Source organism: Phoca vitulina, unplaced genomic scaffold (genome assembly GCF_004348235.1).
Source record: "Phoca vitulina isolate PV1807 unplaced genomic scaffold, GSC_HSeal_1.0 scaffold54, whole genome shotgun sequence".
NCBI classification, from domain to species: Eukaryota; Metazoa; Chordata; class Mammalia; order Carnivora; family Phocidae; genus Phoca; species Phoca vitulina.
In genome coordinates, this window is record NW_022589757.1 from 1,012,923 (window position 1) to 1,038,382 (window position 25,460).

Consider the following 25,460-nt stretch of genomic DNA (forward strand, 5'->3'; position numbering starts at 1 on the left):
CCTGGTATCTCCGAAGAAAAGTTTTTACTGCAAGAGTGAATTAACTCTCCATACAGTTAAGCTCATGACCTGAGCCAAAGGCAGACACTTAATCCACTGAGCCACCCAGGCATCCTGAAGGAAGGGTTTTTTTTTTTTTAAGTTCCATGCCCTATAACTATATTATTTGCACCAATCTAAGTCTTCAAAGAGGAATCCTAGTTACCCGATGGGACATGTAATAGACTTTAAAAGGTAATCCAGTAAGTCTTGGTTAAATGTTCATTTGGTTTACTACTAAAACTGCTGGGTAGTTTTATATTAAAAATTTATAGGTGCTACTTAATTTCCTTCTTGGTAATAAAACAGTGTGTTAAATTTTCAATTACGGTTTATGGGAAATTGAGGCACAACTTTCTATGATCTTTTTGGTTTTTATCTGCTTATTAGAAGCAAGGATATGAAAGTAATGGAACCAGTAGGGCAGGAAAGCATTGCTTTTTGTGTATTTTAAAGTCCAATTTAGATTCCTGGTAAAAGCTGATTATAAATTTAGTAAGAATTTTCATTGGAAATATTAAATCTCCAAGACTTGCAGAAAGATGGTTTCAGGATCCTACCCGTGATTTCCTTATTATTTGTGGTATAAAAACCTGTACTCCATATATACCATGAACCTCTCTTAACATCTTCCACTTCTCTATAGAATACACTTTTACTGTTTTTATACAAGAGGAACCACCAAAAGAATTTATTGAGTTGCAGGATAGGATGGAGGGCCTAGGGATTCTGAGCCTCTATTTCTTTTTTTTTTTTTTTAAGATTTTCTTTATTTATCTGACAGAGAGAGAAAGACAGCGAGAAAGGGAACACAAGCAGGGGGGAGTGGGAGAGGGAGAAGCAGGCTTCCCGCAGAGCAGGGAGCCCGATGTGGGGCTCTATCCCAGGACCCTGGGACCATGACCTGAGCCAAAGGTAGACGCCCAACGACTGAGCCACCCCAGGGCCCCTGAGCTTTTATTTCTAAAATAACATCTAAACCACAGCCATTCTCTCCCAGGCAACTTTTTTTTTTTTTAAGATTTTATTTATTTGACAGAGAAAGACAGTGAGAGAGGGAACACAAGCAGGGGGAGCAGGAGAGGGAGAAGCAGGCCCCCCTCTGAACAGGGAGCCCGATTCCAGGACCCTGGAATCATGACCTGAGCCAAGGCAGATGCTTATCAACTGAGCCACCCAGTCACCCCTCTCCCAGGCAACTTTAAAGAACATTAAGAGTGGGGTGCCTGGGTGGCTCAGTCGGTTAAGCGTCTGCCTTCCGCTCAGGTCATGGTCCCAGGGTCCTGGGATCGAGCCCCGCATCAGGCTCCCTGCTCTGTAGGAAGCCTGCTTCTCCCTCTCCCACTCCCCCTGCTTGTGTTCCCTCTCTCATTGTCTCTCTCTCTCAAATAAATAAATAAATTCTTTAAAAACTAAAAAAAATAAAGAACATTAAGAGTCAGCCATCTTTCCAGTTTCTGAGTGGTCTTTGTATAGGAAATCTGGAACCTGATGCTTATGATTTATCATTTAAGAGTTCTGGAAAGCAACAACCCAGTTTACAATAGTTAAATGAATCTCTTTTATTAAGTAAAAAAACTTAATCCTTCTGGTACTGAATATGTGATTCTCATTATAGGATGTTATACTGTATTACTTTGGAATTGCTTATTTCATTGGTAGGAACAGATCCAAATTTTATGGGGCTCAGGTTTATACAACTTTAGGGAGCAAGCCCCCTTTTAAAATTGTGGTTATATATATACCACAAAACTTGACATTTTAGCCATTTGAAGTGTATAATTCAGTGGCATTAAGTACATTCACGTTGTGCAAAAATCACCATTACATATTTCCAGAACTTTTTCATTATCCCAGATAGAAACTCCATACTCACTGATCACTACATCCCCATTGCCCTCCCCCAGCTCCTGATGACTGCTCTTCTACATTTTGTCTCTATGGATCTGTCCATTCCAGGTACCTTCTATAGGTGGAGCCATACGGTATTTGTCGTTTTGAGTCTGGGGTATTTCACTTAGCACTTTTTCAAAGTTAACCCACATTGTAATGTATTAGAATTTCATTCCTTTTTAAGGCTGAATAATATTCCATTGTGTGGGGCGCCTGGGTGGCTCAGTTGGTTAAGCGACTGCCTTCGGCTCAGGTCATGATCCTGGAGTCCCGGGATCGAGTCCCGCATCGGGCTCCCTGCTCGGCAGGGAGTCTGCTTCTCCCTCTGACCCTCCTCCCTCTCATGCTCTCTGTCTCTCATTCTCTCTCTCTCAAATAAATAAATAAAATCTTTAAAAAAAAAAAAAAAAAAAAAAATTCCATTGTGTGTATACCACATTTTGTTTATTCATCTGTTGATTGATACTTGGATTATTTCTACATTTGGCTACTGTGCATAATGCTGCTGTGAACATGGGCATGCAAGTATCTCTTGTAGTCCCTGCTTTCAATTCTTTTGGGTATTGGGGGACCTCTTTTAAAAAAAGGATACAAAACAATATGACTCTAAGTACAAAAGTGAGTATTTGGAATGAGAAAAGAAATCACAGCAAAGTACAATATTTTAAAAGTCGATAAATACCACAAATATCACAAAATCCAGGAAAAAAATTAAATGTGATAGACCCTTGATACCCTTCTCCCCTACTCTTTGGTTGTATACGCTTTGATCTTATAAAGAGTATATAAAGATTCTTATTTATAAGACTTTTATATAATACCAGTTTCTATAGAGAATGAAAAAACAATTCAGTCTTTCCTCTAACATGGTTGACTGAAATTTTTTATTATTATAAAGTTTTTTCTTTCAGCTTTTCAACTACATTGGTGATTCCATGTCTGTAACTTCCTCTACAGTGTCTTGCCCTGGTGGCATCTCACATAAGGGCAAGGCTTGGGGTTCCAACGCTTTGATCTCCCTCCACACTGTCCCAGGTCCAGTTCAGCCAAGTCCTTGAAATACCTGCTCCTTCCCCACTCCCCAACCCCTTCCTCTTCCAGGTTGGTCCTAGGTCAGTGAGCAAAGTCTGGGTCATAGTGGTTCCCAAGCAGTGGCTCCTTTAGCTTTCTCCTTTAGCAAAGATAAATCTGGATCATCACTGAGGGCTGGTGGATATGGAGGTAGTCGTGGCCTTCACTCAAGACTGCCTCCAAGGATGAGACCAGGCCTCCAGGCTAGGGCAGTACTCCCTGGCTTCCCAGTACCTGAGGTTACTGCTTCCTTCTTTTGTCCATTGAGGAAAGCAGGGTGGACCTTCAAATGGAGCTATTCAAGTGAGGGACCCTCATTCTGAAGTTCCTTAGCTTCTGTTCGGTGGGCTCAAGAAGGGCCAACAAGTGCCCTACTTTGTAAGAAAAATGCTATGCATGGAATGGGCTACTTCCCAGTTCTTTGCACCCTTTTCAGATTTGGGGACTAAGAACCTTAATTCCAGGCTCAGTACCCAAAACCCAAATCAGGAAATATCTATGTTGTTCTAATTTTATATTCTGTGGCTCGACATTAAGGTATCCCGGCTTCACATAGTATCTCAGTAACTGAAATCCTACATCCTTTCTATGCCTTGAACCTTCAGGTGAGGAGCTCATGTCTTCTCTTGCTGGTGCACCTCTCATGGGACACAGCACCACACTCAAAAGATTCCAGAGAGGGGAACCTGAGTGGCTCAGTTAAGTGTCCGTCTCTTAGTGTCAGCTCAGGTCATGATTTTAGGGTCTTGAAATCGAGCCACGTGGGCTCCCCACTGGGTGTGGAGCCTGCTTAAGATTCTCTCCCTCTTCCTCTGCCCCTTCCCCCCACCTCCTCACAATCTCTCTCTCTCAAAAAAAAAAAAAAAAAAAAAGATTCCTGAGAGAACCTAGGAGGATAAGGACTGAGACCCTACTATTCATTCATCTGTCAAGTCTTGCTAATTATGAGCAAAGCAACATTTAAGAGTGCAGGAAGATAGGAGTTTGCATGCCCCATGTCTGTAGACACCTGCTGATGGAAATTCCTGCTGCCTAATATCTGCTTCTGAGATCAAAAGTTTTGAGTCCCTTTTGCCAAATATGGATCCAAATAGAGACCTCTTGCCACAGCCTTTGGACATTGAGCTTTTCTGGCAGTGTAGATGACCTCTTCTAGCATAAGCAGCTATCAGAGTCCTTAACTTCTCTTGGCTCCAGTGAAAGACTTTGATCCTTGGTTCAGGCACTTCTTGCCTGTCCTGGCTCCTGTTGTACAACCAACAATGACAATGAGGAGTGAACGAAGAAAAGAGATCTATATTAATCAAATGCCATGTGTAAATTTCATTGGAAATCTTAATTAAATACATCAGCTCTAAAACAAAACATTTATGAGACTATTAGAAGTTTTTTGGTGAGATGTTGGTATTTTCCCATCAATATTTTATTATGGAAATTTTCAAACATATAGTAAAATTCAAGAATTGAGACTGAGCACTGTTTACCACCACCTAGATTCGGTCTTCAACATTTTACTAGCTTAATTCCATATCTGTTTATCCATCCCTTTATTCAACCATTAATCCATCTTATTTTGGGGGCATTTCAAAGTAGCTCCCAGCAACCAGAACTGCCAGAGCTCCTCAAGGTCTCCAGGATGATGGGTGGGATGGGTGAGTCTGATGGGCCGAGCCCAGGTCTTATACTTGCACCCTAGCTGCAAAAGAAGCTGCAAACTGACAGTATTGGTTCTGTTTAACACAGACAAAATAAGGGTGGTTTAAACAATTTCCATGTCTCTCTCATGGAAATGTCCAACCAGGTGAACAATTAGGGGCATATGGGTCTTCCTTTCACATTCCCACATTTTCTGAGATACCATTTTTTTCCTTCAAGGTGGGAGGTGGCTCATGGGATATTCCTCTAAGATTTAGGATAGTTGGCTTTCTGAATCAGGGGAAGGAGGAACAAGACATCAGGGGAAATGGGTCGTGTCCGGGTAGCTGAAACCACATCCCGGAACAGGAAAGACTAAGTTGAGAGTCCAGCATAATGTTTTCCCTGAGAACTATTCTTGCTCTTTAGTAATTGGGACTATTCTATGGTAGAATTAGCCCCTGGTTCTCTGGAACTCCTTATGACATGCTATTTAATTAAGTAAACACTGAGTTCCTTCTGTGTATCGTACTTAATGCTAATGTATGAGGTGATGATCTTAGAGTGCTGGTAGGGGGCTATATGCAGGCATTATCCTATACTCACAGGCTTAAGAGTTTTAACTCAATAATTGTTCCTTTCACATTTCTATGGTGTTTTGAAGATTTTTCAAAATACTTTCACAGGATTTATTCACACCACTTTGAAACGTATTATCACCTTCATTATAAAGTTAATAAACAGGCTTGGAAAAATTAGCTAATGTGACAGGGAAGAACTGGGACTCAAATGTGTGTCTTTGAAATTCTCACCCACCACTCTTTCTGCTACACCACAGCCATTTCTAGACTATTTCAGGAAGTGTCAAAAGTCTTCCTCTCTAGGTTATGGGAATCAGGCTATTCTTACAATCCCCTATCATCCCACAAATTAGTCACTAATTGCAAGTGTAAAATGTACCTTTGATGAGGGGCAGAAGGCTAGCTGAAGACAAAGCATAAGCTGACACCCCGCAACCTCCCCCACCCCCACTCCTGGATGGGATATGTGTGACATTCTTCCAGGAAGCTCCCAACTATCTTCATGTTAATGCCTTGCTAGAGGGAAAAACAACCTTAACTTGACAATGGTAAGGCCTCAGATATCTTGTAGGTCCTCTTTAGCATATGAAAGTTCTTTTGAAAACCTCCCTCTTTTCCTTACCTCCCCCAACCCCATAGTATATAATCAATTGCTCCTCAATCCCAGTGCAACACTTTCTGCCCACAGGTCCTGTCCCCGTGCTCTAATAAACAACCTTTTTGCACCAAAGACATCTCAAGAATTCTTTCTTGGCCATTGGCTCCGGACCTCACCCCACCGAACCTCACATATATTCCAAAACCTCACGTGGCCCAATGTGGGGCTTTGGGTCTTTTCATCTGGACTCTGAGCTTCGGTGCAAACTTGGTGAGTGCTTTCTCCCTTCCTTTACTCTCATTCCAGGGGCGCTTCAAGGAGTACGGTCTTACTGGAACACTTTCATGCCCATTGCTCAGGCTCCAATTCTCTAGCCAGTGGCTGGTCTATGGGGAGGAGAAAGCCTGCCTTTTGACTGGAAGTTAGTACCCTGGCAGGGATGGTAATAAGACCCAGAAACTTCATGCCCTCTCTTTGTCCCTGTCCTTATACAAAGTTGTCTGTCTGGGCACGGGACAGCCACCTAAGTCACCAGGACGGCTGCCAATCTTAAGACTCCCGTGTGAGGTTTCCTCCTGATTGATCTAATGTGATCCCCTCCACATCCCTGGTATAGCTGCTTCTGGCCACGGGACCTCCACTGGGAGCTGGCCGAAACCAGTACCCGATGGAATTAAAATCCAACTGGGAACCGTTTCCCAGGGAAGTTGGCTGTAGGGACCACATGTGTTGGAATGTCGTTTAGATCATGATGGATTTCTATTTTTACTGTTTGCCATCAATGTCCTCGACTAACTACTTAAATTATAAAATTCGGCAATTCCCCTTGTAAAACTTTTCTAGTGTTCTCCATGGGTAAAAAATGGTAGGGCAGTAACACAGCTTTCAGGGCATAGGATGGCATGGCATGGTATTTTAGTCCATTCACCAGGCACCCTTCCACAGCCTAGGATGAGATGGGGAAGAGGAGGGACGCTGGCATCCCTCCAGGGCCTTTTACCACAGGAATGCCTTAGAGGTAAGGCAGGATGGTGAACAATTGTTTGAGGGAGGCTCTGGTCGCTTTTGACACACAAAACCTCTAACACATCCTGTGCCACCTGGGAAGGGGGGGGAGGGGGATTTTGGTAAGGGACTTTCTCTACTTTTCCAGGAGCATGGCCTCAGTAGGCTTCTTCACTCCCCAAGGACTCTCCCTGAGATTCGGATTGCAATTCGGATTGCAAAATTTAAGAAAGGACTGATCTCCTGTAACACTGCATGGCCACAGTGGGATCTATCAGATCTCTTCTGCAGGAAACAGGGCAAATAGACAGAGGTACCCTAGGTCCACCCAGGCTTTCAGGGCTCTAAATCAGGACACAGACCTAAGGGCCTGTTGCAGAATGTGTTTGGCTAGTAAACTCCCTCCTGATATATTGGATAATTATTTAACTAAATAGGCCTCCTCTGATTAAACCTAGGTTGCTGGAGGAAACACAGGCCATTCCAGATGAAGGGGACTCTTGACTCTTCTCTTTCATTGTTCTTCCTAATAGATGTGGGGGCTTCTCCCTCACTCATTTCCTGGGTTAATGGCTGTAACGGGAGCCAACTTTGGTTAGTCTACCTCAGGATGGGGACTTTAAGGAATATTCCCAAGCAGCTGCCGAAACTGTTTGTTTTGGGAAAATTGCCTTTCTTCTCCGGCCCGACATGGACTGCCTCCTTGTTGGCAGGAAAACATGACGTCTGTGCCTCCATGGGAGCTGATGAGCTCTAGAACCGGGAGCCCTTTCTCTGCCTTCTGGCAGCACTTGGCCCCTTCTGCCTTCCCTTCCCCACCTGTTTCTGCACCACCTTGGGTGTGGCCTGCATAACTGGCTTCTGTACCATCCTCAGTGCCTCAGGCACCTTTGCTCTTCCTACCCTCTCTACCAAGGAGTGAAGAAGAGCACTCCCTAGACTTAACACCACCCACTTCAGATTTCCCCACCAGTGTCTCAGGTAAAAATTGACAATCAGGAGCAAACTGACTTTTTTTAAAAAGATGATCTAGGTGGAAACATAATCGGCATTTTAAACTAATTTAAGTTCATTGGTTTAAGATAGACATGTCTTTAAGGTTAGCAGCATTAAATGTGAAACTTTTATTCTACCAAGATTTACTGAAGGTCATGGGGCACCTGGGTGGCTCAGTTGTTAAGCGTCTGCCTTCAGCTCAGGTCGTGATCCCAGGGTCCTGGGATCAAGCCTCGCATCGGGCTCCCTGCTCCACAGGAGGCCTGCTTCTCCCTCTCTCACTCCCCCTGCTTGTGTTCCCTCTCTCATTGTGTCTCTCTGTCAAATACATAAATAAAATCTTAAAAAAAAAGAAAAGATTTACTGAAGGTCAAATGAGCTTGTGTTATTTCTGTTGCAATTTGTTATCAAAAAGATGACTTAAAATGATGGTTAATCTTGTCTATCTCAAAGTTTTTCTTGGATGATAAATGGTATTGAATTTGTTGGACATCTAGGCCTTTTCCAAATGAGATAAAAATACTAATAAAGCATTGAGTACTGGATGTAGGTTTGTGCTTTTGACTACTTACTGCAAAAACTAAGGATACTTGAGTCTGTTGGTAAACATGCTTTGTGCTTAACTGATTCATCAATTTGCCATCTAAAGTGTTCTGGTGTAATAATTCACAATTGGTTACTACTTAGTTTTCACTGGAGACTAAGTTTTCTAAGAGTGAAATTCTGTTAAATGTCATTAAGACTGATGAAAATAAGAAAAGCAACTCTGTATGTAGAAAAGTAGAGATATGTAAGAAAGATATAAGGAATGGGAATACATTTTTGTTGAAGGTAAAAGAAGGTAGTTTTGTCCTAAATAAGATGGTTGTTTGGAGAGAAATGGCTTGGGACAAAATCTGAATGCAAAAGAAAGTTGTAGAAAGTTTGTGAAGGGAAATCTTTGGAAAGGAATTTTACATGTGGTCAGGACAAACTAAGATCTAAATGAATGGATTTTAAAAAGTACAGTGGTATATAAGATTGAAATTCTCTGTTCAAAAGACAAAGCTTTCTTGAATAGTTGGTCTGCTCTTGATAAGAAAATGTAAACAAAGGTTTTTTTTTTCTTTTGTCTGCCCCCAAAAGCCCAGTTTCTGTGTTTTGTCTATATCAGGTCTTTGATCCCTAATCCTATTTAGGCATGTGCTCTAAAACTTTCTAAGGTTTTAACAAACTTCCCAAGATTTAAATTGTAACTGAAGTCCCTTTAACTCATTAGGCCTTTTTATTTGGTTTGTTAAGTTACTCCAGAAGTACTGTCAAACAAATGATAAGCCTTAGGTTACATTTGGGTAAATGCCGTAACTATTCCAGAGATGATATGCAGTTCCTAAAGTTTTAATATATTCTGGTATGAGACCATCACTTAATATTTTGATTATTAAAAGTGTTATGTGTCACAGAAATAACCGGATTTCCTTGCCAGCCATATTGTAACCTCACCTCAGATTTTTAACCATGTTCATTTTTGAGTCTTTTGTCATTTATATAACGTTATTCTTATTCTCTTATAAAATGGTTAGTCTTCAAGGTGATTCATATAAGGTACTTTTAGGAAAAATACAGGTATTCGATATCTTTAAGATTAAAACTGAAATAGGTAAGAATTTCCAGAACTAACTAAAGCTGCATTCAAACTAAACAAGAATAGTAACATGGGCCTAAGTGAATTGGGAAAAATGATTATAGTTTTTTTGTAACTCTTGGTTGAAACATTGCTCGTTCTTCCAGACTAAGAAAACCTTCTCTTAAGACATCACTGATATACAGAAATAATAAAACAAATTGAAGTATTTAACTTTTCTCTCTACCTAAATCCTCTGAAATTCAAAAGGTCTATCAGTAAGTATTCTTTCTTCCATGGCAATCACTCCTTGTAACAGGACACCATTGGAAACATTCGTTATTTTACCAAGGCTTTGACTGGAATATCATATTTGAGAGAGACATGCAGAGACTCAGATATGACCAAACAGCTTTAAGGAACTAAGGTTGACTTTATGAAACCTGGAGCCATAAAGCCCGTTCGAAATGTTGGCCTGATACTTTGCTTGCAGAGTTCCCAGCAGCCTTACCAGGTGAGTAAAGAATGTCACTTCCTGGCAAGTGCAGGAACCTCAGGATATATTGGGGACCTCACGAGTTGGAATTTACCCAAATCTACAGGTATTGCAGTCATGTCTGACAGCAAGCACTTGGCTTGGCTTCTGGCCTGGAGAAGCTACTAAAAGTTCAACCTAGAGATTCGTTATAAAAGTTCCAGCAAAGCAGATTCTAAAAGATCTAAATGATCAATCATTCTTGCTGAGCTTATGTAAATAATTAGGCCAAGTTTGTTAAAATTGGACTTGTTTTGCAAACAAATTAGTCTTGATTTGGTTATCTCTGGAAATGATGGCTATTTTAGAGAGAGGAATTTTCTCTCTCTAATGTGTTTCAATAACACATCTTTGCAGATGTTAAATCCTAGTTTTGGTTATCCTTAAATGTTTGCCTAAGCTAGACAACTTGAGGTAAACTTCAGAGAAATTGCCACAATAGCTCATGTATAGACAATCTTCTTGCTTGTTATTCTGTGGTGATCATAACAGGACCCTGCAGGCAAGTGATTAATTAGGATTAATTCTCCAACAATTGTAACTCAACTATCACCTTGACCAGTTCTGTGTGGCTGGTATCACAAAATCACTCCTTAAAAGCCACTGAGTATACCCCACTCTATGAGGTTAACTATGGACTTGAGGACATAATGGATGGCCCCACTTTCTTTATGATTGGATTGGATAATGTACTTGGGAATGCCCTTATCTCTTGACAAGTCTCTCAATTGCCAGTGATTCCTTAAAATTAGGATATTGTTAAGGCTGGACCTCAAACAAAGAGGGCTTCTTGATGGTTTTATTCCTTAGTCATATTTGTCCCAGGAACTATCTCTATTAAAATTATAAGTTGTAAAATTATAAGTAGAGGCTTTAGCCAAGCATACAGTGACCACCTTTAAGTATGACATGGCAGTCAATTATATGACTGGCTCCTACTGGACCCAAAGGCTCTGTGGCTCTAACTTGTGGCCACGGCTTCCCCCCAGGCTGGATAGGCCGCTGTACTCTGGGTTTTGCCTGGGTGCATGGACACATTATTGAAACCATTACCAACCCTTCTAACCTTCCAAATTTAAAACAATGTTGGACATGTTCTGTGTCTCATTGGTACGACCACCTAGCATCCATCTTTGTTTCTTCTTTGAGATTGGAGGATATTCTTTGGCATATGGAAGCTCTTAATAAGTACATGGTCAAAGCCCTAAATGACACTCAAAATAACATTTCTCTATTAAATACTAAAGTAATACAAATGCGTGAAGAAGCTTTACAAAATAGAATGGCATTAGATGTTTTAACTGCTGTACAAGGTGAAACTTGTGCTAGCATAAAAATAGAATGCTGTGTATACATTCCAGATTACCACAGAATACTTCTGTGTTTCTACCTGACATGAATACTCAAATTGGCACTTTCAATGATCTCTTTCCTTAAGTGATTGCTTTAAAATCCTAGACTAGAGGAAAATTATCAAAGGTCAACTATCAAAGGTCTTTTATTCAGGCTTCTCTTTCTCATTATAATATTAACCTTATTTTGTTGTCATTTCTGGTGTCTCCCTGCCTAGTGCCAAGACTCCTTCACTGCCATAACTTGCAGCTGACAGCTGATCCTTTCTACTCAAGGAGGTTCATATATGCTGTCTGCGCTGGATTTAGCTGTCTCCCCCTTTCATAACTCCCCTGTGTGTTCTCCAGCTGACCAATATTGACCCATAGGTAGGGACATCTCTACGCCCCTATTCAGCAGGAAGACGTTACAGAAAATGAGACCTTCCCTTCAACAACCTTAAAGATTTAAGGATCAAAATTGTTCAGGGAGGGAAATGATGAGGGATCAGAAGCCTAGCTGAAGACAAAGCATAAGCTGACACCCTGCAAACCGTCCCCCCCGCCCAGGGTGGGATCTGTGTGATACACCCTGCAAACTGCACCCCCCACCCCAACCCCGGGGTGGGATATGTGTGATATTCTTCCAGGAAGCTACTTAATACAACCTTTGTCATGAGCCCCTTGTCTTGCTGTGTATCAGTGGGGATGTATATCCGTGTGATGAGGGATCAGAAGGCAAGCTGAGGACAAAGCACAAGCTGACCTCCTGCAACCTCCCCTCGCTACGCCAGGGTGGGATATGTGTGACAATCCTCCAGGAAATTTCCAACTTTAAAGTTTCTTAATTTTTTTTTATTTTTAACCCATTTGAATTTTTTTTTTTAAGATTTTATTTATTTATTTGGCAGAGAGAGAGCAGGATAGCGGCAGAGAGGGAGAAACAGGCCCCTGTCGAGCATGGAGCCCGATGCAGGGGCTGGATCTCAGGACCCTGGGATCATGACTTGAGCCGAAGGCAGTCGCTCAACCAACTGAGCCACCCAGGCGCCCCGGAAGTTTCTTAATGTTAATGCCTTGCTAGAGGAGAAAACAACCTTAACTTGACAATGGAAAGGCATCCAGTACCTCGTAGGTCCTCTTTAGCATATGAATGTTCTTTTGAAAACCTCCCTTTTCCTTACCTCCCCCAACTCCCAAGTATATAATCAGTCACCTTTCAGCAGCTCCTTCTGCCCACTGGTCCCTTCCCCATTCTTTAGTAAAACCAGCCTTATGCACCAAAGACGTCTCAAGAATTTTCTTGATCATCGGCTCTGGACCTCACCCCACCAAACCTCATCTATATTCCAAAACCACATCAGGTGGGTAATATGCTTGGGGAATGATTGCCAACGTGTATTTTGGGGAGTAGAGATAACGGAAGTTTCCAAAGGAATTTTTATATGTTAAAGTAGACTTACAGGATCCTGGAGGGTTGGGCTAAGATTGCCCTCTGCCCTTTGCCAAGTATTAACATCGAGGCAGCTGAGTCCCTAGAGGAAAGTCACTCTGTTTCAAGGACTTGTCAATGGGCTGTAGTAAGGAAATTTAATAATTTTCTTCTGCCTTTGTTTCCCACATCAGTAACGATATTGTAGTTTTTTTTTTTTTTAAGATTTATTTATTGGGCGGGGGGGCAGGGGCAAAGGGAGAAGGGAGAGAAGCAGACTTCCTGCTGAGCGGGGAGCCAGTAGTGGGGCTCGATCTCATGACCCCAACATTCCAGTCTGAGCCGAAACCAAGAGTCAGACGCTCAACCTACTGAGCCAACCCCCGTGCCCCTGATATTGTAGTTCTATAGGATATATATATATATATATTTTTAAAGATTTTATTTATTTACTTGAGAGAGAGAGAGTGCACGAGAGGGGGTAGGGTCAGAGGGAGAAGCAGACTCCCCACAGAGCAGGGAGTCTGATGCGGGACTCGATCCCGGGACTCCAGGATCATGACCTGAGCCGAAGGCAGTCGCTTAACCAACTGAGCCACCGAGGCGCCCTGTAGGATATTGTTTTTATTCTGAGGAACTACATGGGATGGAGTTTTGGAATGTTGTTTAAGTCTGTAGCCCACACCAAGAACGAATTTTTGAGACATCTTTAGTGCAAAAAACATGATTTTATTAAAGCACAGGGATGGGACCTGTGGGCAGAAAGAGCTGCTGCACTGGGCTTGTGAGAAATCTCTGATTGTATACTTGGGAATTAGGGGAGGTAAGAAAAAGGGAGGTGTCTAAAAGGACTTTTCACAAGCTAAAGACCCTCAGGACGCTGGAGGCCTTGCTATTGTCGAGGTTGTTTTTTCGTCTAGCAAGGCATTAACATGAAGACAGTTGGGAGCTTGCTGGAGGAATGTCACACACGTCCCAGTGGGGCGGGGGCGGTGTTGCGGGGTGTCAGTCTGTGCTTTGTCCTCAGCTTTCTGCTCCCTCATCATATGTGACAGTATTTAATTATGAAATGAGTTATGAGATTTCATGATGTCTGCAGCTTACTTTTAAATGATGCAACAACACAACTTACTTTCAAGGGGTTCAACAAAAATACCTACATACCGGGGCAGAGAAAATGAGCAGAAATGGCGAAATGCTAAAAGCCGTCTGCTCTTGGAGTAGGGTATACAGGTATTCACCGCCCTGTTCTCTCACCTCTCTACATACAAACGGTCACAAGTGAACGCTGGGGCAGTGTGTCCAACACAGCCACTCCTCGCAAAGCGGCTCGAGCACCGGCGGTGGCCAGCCCCGGGTCGGAGGCACTGCCGGGTTCCACGCGCCGCTCGGGCCCGCCTCCCCGCCGGACCCCGCCTGGGCATGCTCAGAACCCCGCGCACCTGCCCCGCCCCTCAGGCGTACGCGTGCGCGCAAGGCGCAGGCGCGCGACTCCCGGTGGCACTCGAGACACCAGCTGCAGGACGCGGCGGACCGCTGAGGTGCGGACCTGGGGTGATGGAGCCGCCGAAGGTGGAAAAGTTCAGCACCGCCAACAGGGGAAACGGGCTGCGCGCCTTGGCGCAGCTGCGCCCGGGAGAGCTGCTCTTCCGCTCGGATCCCTTGGCGTACACGGTGTGCAAGGGGAGTCGTGGCGTCGTCTGCGACCGCTGCCTCCTAGGGTACGTGCGGAGCGCCCTCGCCCACCCGAGTCCCGGGCGGCGCGGGGTCGGAGCGCGGGGGATGTCGTTGGGCCGCCCGCCGCGGGACTCCGCGCGGCCTTGGGTGCGCACGTTTGGGGGCGCTGCCCGGGTACCCAGCTCCGCAGCGCGGTTCCCGGGGCGCGTCGCGGCTGGCAGGGGGCTGGATGCCGGGGGTTGGGGGCGTCCCAGGCTCAGGCCCCGCCGCTCCGTCGGGCCGAGCTGGGCCGGCTAGAACCCCCGCCCGTCCCCCCGGGCTGCCGTAGGAATGGGAGGGAGCCCGTGGGGCAGAGCTAAGGGGCAGCGTTGTGCTGCGGGTAGTTTTACCGGGGAACAAAAAGTGTGTCCCGGGCGGCACGCTTCATCGGTGCGGCCCTGGAAGTGACAACTGGCTGGGGTTGGGGAGGGGGGAACGCAGAGATGTGTGCAAACCGGGCTTGGTACTCAGGCCCCGCCAGGAGAGGACCTGGCTGGCGGGAGGCGGAAGAATGTCGGTGTTTACGGAACACTTTCCAGGGTCCAGGTTGTGTTCTGCCTGGAGCTACGAAGATGAACGGGGCATCCTTAAGAATCCTTATGGAGCATATCAATGAGAGCGAGAATTAATTACAGCGAATCAGAAGGGCTGAAATAGAGATGCAGTACAGTGCTATGGGAGCATAAGTTACTGAGGTTCCGTGATGTGCTTTGCATTTAATGGCTGTGCAGGCAAGTCTAAGTCTTAACCACCTATCGGGATGCGAGAATTCACATGAAAGTGTTTCATAAGCCTGGAAGCACTGGGCCAATGTAAAGTGCTATGTTAAAGCAATTTATGGAAATATGTAATATATATGCAGTCATAGGAATTGTAGTCAAGCAACTAATGTTACTGAGCTCCTGTTATCTGCCAAAGAGGAGAGCTCTGTTTGAGATGGTGGGATGATTTTTTTTTTTTTTCCCCAGGACTGCCCTTCTTCTCTTAGCCTTGGATTGGGTGGATGGAGGTGAGGAAGTAGTTGCAGAATTCAAATCGGTAGCTTGACCATTAATTTTAACCAATTCCCTATTTGATTCGTAATTGAGGACTTTATTTAACTTTGTATTTTAAAATTACTATACAATAATAGTTGTATCTGTAGCTTCCTGATGTTATCATAACAGCAACAACAAAAAATTAGTTGAGAGAGCCTTTGAAGTTTTTGTAAACTTCAAAACTGAAAAAGTTTTGGAAACAGTTAATTCCTTTCAAGACTCAACTATTTGCTGAAGGCCCCCACATTGAAATTTATAGATCTTTGATTCTTATTCAAGCAAATTAGAGACCTGGGCTCTTCATGCTGTTAAATCATCTAGGGGTGTATCTTGAGTTTGAAAGTGGAGAACTTGCTATCCTATAATATTAGTTGATGAAGAGAGAAGGTGTGGTTCGTCTTCCAGATGAAATCAGACTGGCAAAGTTATTTAGTAGTTGGGATGGAAAAGTTTTGGGATTAATACTTGATGACAAATTATTCACTGAATTTTCAGAGCTGAACTTGAGTCATGTGACACACAGAATTGTCTGTTTTCCAAAGTAGACTACACAGACCCAGCCGTTCATGGGTGAGATGCTTCTTCCTTTATCATACTATTTCATTACTGTTGGCTATCACTCCTATATCTTATTAGCAAGAGATTACTTGTTAGTATTGCTTTAAGCACAAAAGGAATTTCATGCAAGAGCATTGGGGAGATCTTAGCATTGCTCTGAGGTCTGGAGGAACCCCAGTTGTGAAAGTGGGCAGGAACCAAGGAGAGTTCCATAGTCAGAATTACACTTCAGAAGTAGTTGGGGTTGGTACCTGGGGAGTAGTACATCACTTGTGATGCTGCCTGATAGTGCTCGCTGCTCCCACATGTATTACCAGCACCACGATCCTGGGCCCCGCTGCCGCTACTCTTGCCACTGCTGTTGGGAAACGGGGTATTGCTGGAAAGCTGCTTTCTCATCCATGCTTCTTTGTGGAATTAGCTTCTGATTCAAAAGTCCTTAGTGGTATCTTGGATTGGCTGAGATTAGGTCACTGCCTGAATCCTAGCTGCAAGGGAGTTTGAGAAGGTGACTGTTAGGACTTCTTGGCTTTTAGGAAAGGAGGCAGGCTCTGTTCCCACCAGTATTCATAATAGTGGGGAAATTAGCAAACATAAAATAAGAAAAGGGATATCAGTAAATGCCAAGCATCCAAACAAAAACAAAAGGAGTTTTTCATAGTGACACGCACTCAGTAGTGCTTTACACAAAAAATACATTTACACTTATTTACTTCGGATTGCTAGGATATAGCTGATTTGTGCTGTGGTAGTAGGTGCTCTGTTGAGCACTTCCACTTCAGTGGTTGTAGTATTTCTGCAGTGCCTTGTTGGGAATCAGTACAGTCTGAAAACAGTGTTAGAGAAATCAAACTTTGGTGCGTTGTTTCGTGCAGTTTTCTACCACAATTTGAATGACCCTCATTGGGATAAAGTTTCTGTGTTCTTTATCACCTTATAAGTAAAATTTGTTCATCATCAATTGTGAAGTCCTTGAGAGTAGGTATTACATCTTTCAATTTTTGTAGCCCCAGTGCCTGACACATAGTAAGCTTTTAGTTTGTGTTAAGAACATCTGGCTGAATTTTCCTCTAGCTGTTCTTGCCTTTCTGCTGTCTTCCACTTGAATTAAATGGAATGAAAATATTCCTTTGTAACAGTAACAGGGGGGTGGCAACATAAAATAATAGACATTATAATTTATTACTTCATTCTACCTGATTTTCTTTGGTCTTGGGCTATTTGAAAAGTGCTTTAGTTCTCGCATATTTATTTTTATTAATAGAAAAACTTGAATCTGCTTCATGGCTTCCTTTTTTCCTCTCAGTAAGGAAGGGTTTTTCATCTTGTGAGTAGAAAAAATGAAGTATGTAAATTGGGGAAAGATTAAATGATACAAAGTTGTGACCTGAAATAATTTATATCATCCTTTTTCTGCAGTTGCTCACCTCTAATTTGACAGACCTGGAAAAGATTGACAAACAGGTTACTTGTGTTTTCTGTTTTGGTAAATGCAGCATATAAAATTCCATTGTAATTATTGTTTGTAGGTCTCCCCACTTTAGTGACCTAGTTCTCTAACCTTATATCCTTGGAGCCTAGCACACAGGAGAGGCTGACTGTTGAAGTTGTGAAGGGATAGTCTTTAAGGAAATTGTAAGTCACCATATGTTTGTTTTTGTTTTCTAAAGTTCCAAGCTGCCTGTAGTTTCCATATCAAGAGCTTTCTCTGACATACTCTAATGATAGTTTCTTCTATGGGGTAAAGAGGATATGATATCTCTTCCTTCATTGAGGCTGAGCTTGAGGCTTAGTGCCTCCCAAGAGGAAGGAGGATGAATTGGAAATGGAAAGTCCATCTTTTCCAGCCCTGAGAAAGCCCTGGTGAATTATGGGAAGAAAGGGGAGAGAAGTAGGGAAAACAGTGTGAGAAATACATGTTTTTTGGGTTTTTTTAAAAAATCTTTTTTTTTTGAAAGTAATCTCTACACCCAATGTGGGGCTAGAACTCAAAACCTTGAGATCAAGAGTTACATACTCCACTGACTAAGCCAGCCAGGTGCCCCTGAAATACATGTTTTGAGCTTCCTTGTCTGGCCCAAGTTCTGGAGTTGGGGTGAGTGTGTTAAATAGGTTGAGGGGAGAGTCAAAAGTAGAAGGTCTTTGGCTGTGCTCCGTCTTTGGAACCTCGAGAGGGGGTAGCTGTGCGGGTTGTTGCTCTGCCAACATGGGGATATAGTGCAGCAGTGGTAGAAGGAAGTAGCTAGACAGATGAGCCTGTGGTAGCAGGGGGTCTGAAATGCTCTCCTACCACTGGGAGGGCTGCAGAGGAGCTGAGGGACCTGGTGGCCCAGCAGGCATCGTACAACTCCAGACTGAAGGTCGGGATCATGGATACAGCTCTGGGAGTGGGCATGACATCCCACAGGTGAGGTGGCACCAGTCCAGCCGTGGGACATGATCGCCTCTTTGCCCCAGAGGTCAGTGAAGATCCATAGAGACACCAAGATCCTAGGTCTTCTTGCCACCATGAGGATATCCCTTAAGTCCCATCTGGAGAAAAATTTACCTGAAAGCATCTATTTAAAACAACTCTGGTAAGGAATTAAACTTAATGTCTGAATATTAACTGGAAGAGACTGAGATATTATTTGGCAAATTTTAAATTTCTGGCTATTTCCTAGGGTGAGTGTTCATGAGGAAGATTATACTAACTATAGAAAAAACAGCCCCCATGTCCATGAGACAGATTTGATCAATTAATAGAAAATAAAGCAGCTACATTTGAGTTACGTGTGGGTAGATACGACCAGGCAATAAAGGGCAAAAAGAGAACATTGTGTTTGGTGAGGTGATGTAATCCATCTTGGCGAAGGGCTGAACCTGGGTGGAGGCAGGAAGGAACACCTTCATATACTGAGGTAAGAAGAAGAGTGCCAGAGAAGCAGCAGTGATTGAACGGTTTGAGGACAGCTGGGGAAGTGGTTGCTGAGTAACTCAGTCTTAGAGAAGAGAAGGTTTGAAATACTCTTCTAGAAGAGTGAATTACCTAGTGGAATATAGTAGCATAGCTGGGAAGTGCTGAGGGTCCACTTAAAACTTGTGTTCATTTATTTAGAGTGAGAACAGTTAGCCTGGGAGTGCTTTTTTCTCTCTCCATGGTCAGCTACTTGACTATGAAATTTGGGTTTATCTAGGATTGCCAGGTTAGTTTAATGGATGGAGAGTGGGAAAAGGAAATGGAAGTTTTAGGCAAGGGAGGTAATCAGGCACGATGATTTTGTTTGTTTGTTTGTTTATTTATTTATTTTTATTAACATATAATGTATTCTTTGTTTTAGGGGTACAGGTCTGTGATTCATCGTCTTACACAATTCACAGTGCTCACCATAGCACATACCCTCCCCAGTGTCCATCACCCAGCCACCCCATTCCTCCCACCCCCCTCCACTCCAGCAACCCTCGGTTTGTTTCCTAAGATTAAGAGTCGCTTATGGTTTGTCTCCCTCTCCCATTTCGTCTTGTTTCATTTTTCCCTCCCTTCCCCTATGATCCTCTGTCTTGTTTCTCAAATTCCTCATATCAGTGAGATCATATGATACTTGTCTTTTCTCTGATTGGCTTATTTTGCTTAGCATAATACCCTCTAGTTCCATCCATGTCGGTGCAAATGGCAAGATTTCATTTTTTTGATGGCTGCATAATATTCCATTGTATATATATACCACATCTTCTTTATCCATTCATCTGGATGGACATCTAGGCTCTTTCCATAGTTTGGCTTTTGTGGACATTGCTGCTATAAACATTGGGGAGGCACCATGATTTTTAAGCTAGGGATGGAGGCTATAAGGAGGGTAGGGTGATGGGCAGTGGAATGTGATGGAATCGGTGGATTAGGAGACATGGTGTGGTTAAGGAAAAGGTAGAGTGGTCAGAATGGGATGACTTGATGTGTGTATACACACACACACACACACACACACACACACACACGCTTTAGAAGTAGTGTGTGTTGGAACAAGAGGGTTTAAGGTTTAAGGTATGGCAGAAAGTGCCTGAGATAGGGAAGAAGATTGTTAAAATGATCAGGAAGCAGAGGCTGAGGTCTTAGATGAATTTTTTTTCTTTCTTTTTTTGTTTTTTTATGAGAGAGAGAGAGTGCATGTGTGAGCAGGGTGGGAGAGAATCCCAAGCAGGCTACATGCCCACCATAGGGCCCCAACTCAGGGCTCCATCTCACGAACCTGAGATCATGATTGGAGTCAAAGATCGAGTTGGATGCTTAACTGAATGAGCCACCCAGCTTCTCCCCCTGCCCCCAGCTTTTTTTTAAGATAAATTTTCTAAGTAAGTGAAGTTCCCAAGAATGTTAAGCATTGGAATGAATTGTTTCAACAAAGGCAAAATTCTCACATTGACTTCCTAAGCCAGGATTTAAGAGTCTGGTAGAAAGAGCCAAGTGGAAACAGACAGGCACTCACCTCTGTTTAAATAATGGGTGAAAGGCATTCTTTTTTTTATTTTTTATTTTAAAGATTTTATTTTAATTTATTTGACAGAGAGAGAGAAAGAGACAACAAGGGAGGGAACACAAACAGGGGGAGTGGAGGAGGGAGAAGCAGGCTTCCCGCCGAGCAGGGAGCCCGATGCGGGGCTCGATCCCAGGACCCTGGGATCATAACCTGAGCCGAAGGCAGATGCTCAACGACTGAGCCACCCAGGCGCCCCAGGATGAAAGGCATTCTGTGGGTTTACAGCTGATTTGGTGAAATAGGTCAGTACCAGGTGCTGGCGAACTGCTGTCGTGTTACAGACTGTCCTTGGGGAGGTGGGGGGTGGATTGTGAAGGCCCTCAAAGAGTAGAACCTTGAGAGATGGCTTGAAGTCAGGATTTGTAGATTCCTGGGCACTGGCTAAAGGATTCACCTGAGGGTCCAGGAAGGATTGATAATAAGGTGGGTTTGGAAAGGACTCTGGATATGACTTCCATTTTTCTTTTTAAGTGGGAGTTATAATTCCTGTTTCTTTTGCTTCTTCCTTTTATTCTGCAAGGAGGTTTGGGAAAGGTCTGTGTGGCAGAGCCCTGAGCCTGAAAACATTTGGTCCATGTGAATGCCACAGCAGAGGACGTTCTTAATGAGACAGCATGACCTGCTTTGTGGATAGCAGTAAGTTGTTCTCCTTCTTCAGACAGCCTGGTGATTGTTCAGAGGGCTCGAGAACAGAGCAACTGTGGGGAAGGGGTGGAGATTGGTTCCTGGAACTCAACAGTACAGTTGGCCTCACCATGGCCATGTGGCTTCTACTGGTACAGAGTGCCTGGTTTGCCACCAGTAGAGAGGGATCCTGAGTTCCCCCCAGATGGCAACACATCTTTGGGACCAGCTGGGCAACTGATGTCAGGTTTTTATTGTAGACCCTTTTGTCATGGGGAGGGATCACTGATTTGTTCTTACTGGAACTTTTCTTGCCCTTTGATTTGCCTTCTCTACTTGTCCTGCCATCTCTGAGACCTACTGACGGGCTTCTGTAGACCATATATGGTTGCCTCTGACCCTCACAGGAGAATTGAAGCAATGGGCTCAAACTTGTGGTTTGACTGCTATTGACATACGCTGTCATTTGAGACAACTGATAACTTAGAGCTGTGTATCTTTTTTAAAGATTTTATTTATTTATTTGACATAGAGAGAAGGAGAACAAGTAGGCAGAGAGGCAGGCAGAGGGAGAGGGAGAAGCAGGCTCCCTGCTGAGCAGGGAGCCCAATGCGGGACTCGATCCCAGGACCCTCGGATCATGACCTGAGCCGAAGGCAGCCGCTTAACTGGCTGAGCCACCCAGGCACCCCTAGAGCCGTGTTTCTCAAACTTTTCAGTCTTAGAACCCTTTTACACTCTTAAAAATTGAGAAGGATTTCATAGGAGGGGCTTTAAAAAAGTTATTTGGGACTCTGATTAGGTTTTACTCTGGGTAGGTTTTACTTATATGGCTGTCTCTATTGATTATATTGTATAAAAAATTAAAATTGGTATGTTTTGAAAATATGTATTTAAACATAATTATTACATTTTAGCAAAGTTTTTAGTGAAACAAACTATTTTCTGAAACAAAAGAACACTTAGAGAAGTTGCTTATTTTACATTTTTGCGTATCTCTTTAATGTCTGGCTTAATAGAAGACCTTTGGATTCTTATAACTGCTTCTGCATTTAGTATATTGCAAAATATCATATAGCCTCTAGAAAACTCCACTGTACTACACTCATGAGAGAATGAGAATAAAAAAAGCAGAAAAGGTGTTACTATTATTAAGAAAATAGTTTTGACTTCATGGGTCTCCTGAAAGAGCTTTGGGGATTTCAGTGGTCCCTGGACCATATTTTGAGAACCATTGTTAGAAAACACTGGACATGTCTTTTTTTTTTTTTTTTTTAAAGATTTTATTTATTTATTTGAGAGAGAATGAGAGCACAAGCAGGGGAAGTGGCAGGCAGAGGGAGAGGGAGAAGCAGGCTTCCTGATGAGCCGGGAGCCCGATGTGGGCTCAATCCCAGGACCCTGGGATCATGACCTGAGCAGAAGGCAGACATTTAACTGACTGAGCCACCCAGCCACCCCTGGACATGTTTTTTGTATCATTTTGAGAGGCTGAAGTTCGTTCCTAGCATATGTTGTGAACCAGTGAACCAATTTTGGTTCTGGTTTTCTCATAAGTCATATTGGGATCAGGAACCAAGGTATGGACTTAGTGCCGCCTAGTTAGGATGACTTAGTCAATTTTTGCTTCCCATCTTCTAACTGTAGGCTGGTTCTGGTTGTTTATGAGATGGTTCCCCTGTATTGGATGTGGCCAATACGGGATGGTGATTAGCTAGCTTACATTTACTTGTCACCACAATATATGACGACTGAATATTATTATTCAGTAGCTAATATTTATTATCACTTAGCAATACCAGGCATGATTTTAAGTGCTTTACTTTTATTACTTCACTTAATTCTCATAACAACCTGAAGAAAGTGTCTATTATGTTTCTTATAAACACAAATACAGAACATTCATACACTTGTAGGAGTGCAATTTGATAGGACCTGTCAACTGAGCACTATGTTTTCTCGACCCTACTTGTCGAATTCTGACAAAATTACAAACAACAGTGGCTGTACAGGATACTTAGTATAGCAGTTTGATAATTAAAAAGGGAGAGAGAATTTTAATGTCCATTAATAGGGGACTGGTTAAGTTATGATGTAGCCATATTATAGAATACTGTCCAGCTGTTCAGATGGAAGTAGATCCATTTTTACGGATTTGGATGGCTGTCCATGACACATTGCTGGGTGAATAAAGTTGTGGAACAATGTATATATTTTAAATAAATTTGTGTGTGTGTGTGTGTGTGTGTACTTGTGTATATAGAAAAAGTTTGGAAGAACACCCCAGAATTCTAATATGATTACTTCTGGAGAATGGGACTTGGAGGCGGGAGGGAGGATATTCCTTTGTACCTTTTATATTTTGTATTTTTTCCTCCAATCAAGCGTGTATCCTTTTTTGTAATTAGAAATTTAAATAAACTTTGAGAAAGTCTTAGACTTTGTTTCATTTGGAATTGTATGAAATGGTGTGTGCTGCTTGGGATGAAGATGCCTTAGAAATGCTTGCCAGTGGGCACCTGGGTGGCTCAGTCGTTAAGCATCTGCCTTCAGCTCAGGTCATGATCCCAGGGTCCTGGGATCAAGCCCTGCATCGGGCTCCCTGCTCGGCGGAAAGCCTGCTTCTCCCTCTCCCACTCCCCCTGCTTGTGTTCCCTCTCTCGCTGTGTCTCTGTCAAATAAATAAATAAAATCTTTTTTTTTTTTAAAGATTTTATTTATTTGAGAGAGAGAGAATGAGAGAGAGAGAACACATGAGAGGGGGGAGGGTCAGAGGGTGAAGCAGATTCCCTGCGGAGCAGGGAGCCTGATGTGGCACTCGATCCAGGGACTCCAGGATCATGACCTGAGCCGAAGGCAGTCGCTTAACCAACTGAGCCACCCAGCTGCCCAAATAAATAAAATCTTAAAAAAAAAAAAGAAATGCTTGCCAGCTTAGGTCCACTTTTTTTTTTTTTAATTGTCAGTTGATTAGACTAAGAGTGAACCTCTTGATAGAAAGTTAGTTCATTGGCTGGCCAGTGGCTTTAGAATTTGAACTGAGAGAAGTAGAACTGTTCATAGTCCTCATGATAGTCTGCCTCTGCTCGAGCCTGGTATTTAACTTTTCCTTGGTATTCCTGAGACATCTCAGTATCCATTAATAACCTTTATTCATTTTCCCCCGTGAGCACACAAGATGACTCCATTTCTCAGCCTCCTTGCAGTTTGGGGCCCTGTGACTCATTTTTGGCCAATGGAGTGTGGGCTGGAGGTTATACAAGCCATTTCTGGGTCTGCCATGAAACATCCTGTGCATTCTTCCTGCTCTCTCTTCCTTGCCTTGAAGACTGTGGAGGCCATGAGTGGAGTTGGAGAAACAAGCATGAGTCATGTCATGGAGGATAGCTCTGGGGAATTGCATTTCGTGCATCAGAGTTAGTGGGAGCTAGAGATAAACCTCTGTTGAGTTAAGTCACTTAGAGCAGCCCTTCTTGAACTTTAATGTGCAAATAAATCACTCAAAGGTTTTGTTCAGGTGTAGATTGTGATTCAGTAAGGTCTGGGTTGGGTGTGAGATTCTGCATTTCTAACAAGCTAAAGCCGTTGGTTTGCTGATCACACATGAGTAGCAAAGACTTAAGAAAGGGGTAAATTAAATGACATATAGGGGTGTCTGGGTGGCTCAATTGGTTAAGCAACTGCCTTCGGCTCAGGTCATGATCCCAGGGTCCTGGGATCGAGCCCTGATTCAGGCTTCTTGCTCAGCAGGGAGTCTGCTTCTTCCCCTCCCTCTGCCTGTCGCTCCCCCTGCTTGTGCTCTCTCTCTCTCTGTCAAATAAAAATAAAATCTTTTAAAAAAAATAAATGACATATAGCCTACTGTAAGTACTCAGTAAAAGCACTTATCAAATGGGTATTATATCGTCCTGAAATAGCACTGAATATGACGAAAAGGAACTAGGGACTCTACATTAATCAAGTGTTAAATTATTCCTAAGTACATGTATACTCTTTCATGTATCATGGACTGTAGTTTAGTATTATATGTGCAGAAAGTACATGAAATCAGAACCTGAAGTTATTTTTATTTTTTATTTATTTTTTTAAGATTTTATTTATTTGAGAGAGAGAGAATGAGAGAGAGCACGAGAAGGGGGAGGGCCAGAGGGAGAAGCAGACTCCCCACTGAGCAGGGAGCCCGATGGGGGACTCGATTCTGGGACTCCGGGATCATGACCTGAGCCAAAGGCAGTCGCTTAACCAACTGAGCCACCCAGGCGCTCCTATTTTTATTTTTTAAATACTTTATT

At 43.1% G+C, this 25,460-nt stretch overlaps 1 protein-coding gene across 1 annotated transcript in view; it reads left to right on the top strand.

The window, feature by feature from the left end:
• Nucleotides 1-14,191: 14,191 nt before the first annotated feature.
• Nucleotides 14,192-25,460, top strand: part of SMYD3 (SET and MYND domain containing 3) — a 689,934-nt gene continuing 678,665 nt past the window's right edge. The window contains exon 1 of the mRNA XM_032389456.1: nucleotides 14,192-14,440. Within this exon, the coding sequence (XP_032245347.1) occupies nucleotides 14,277-14,440 (164 nt within the window). The 5' untranslated portion in view covers nucleotides 14,192-14,276. The remainder of the gene's footprint in view (nucleotides 14,441-25,460) is intronic.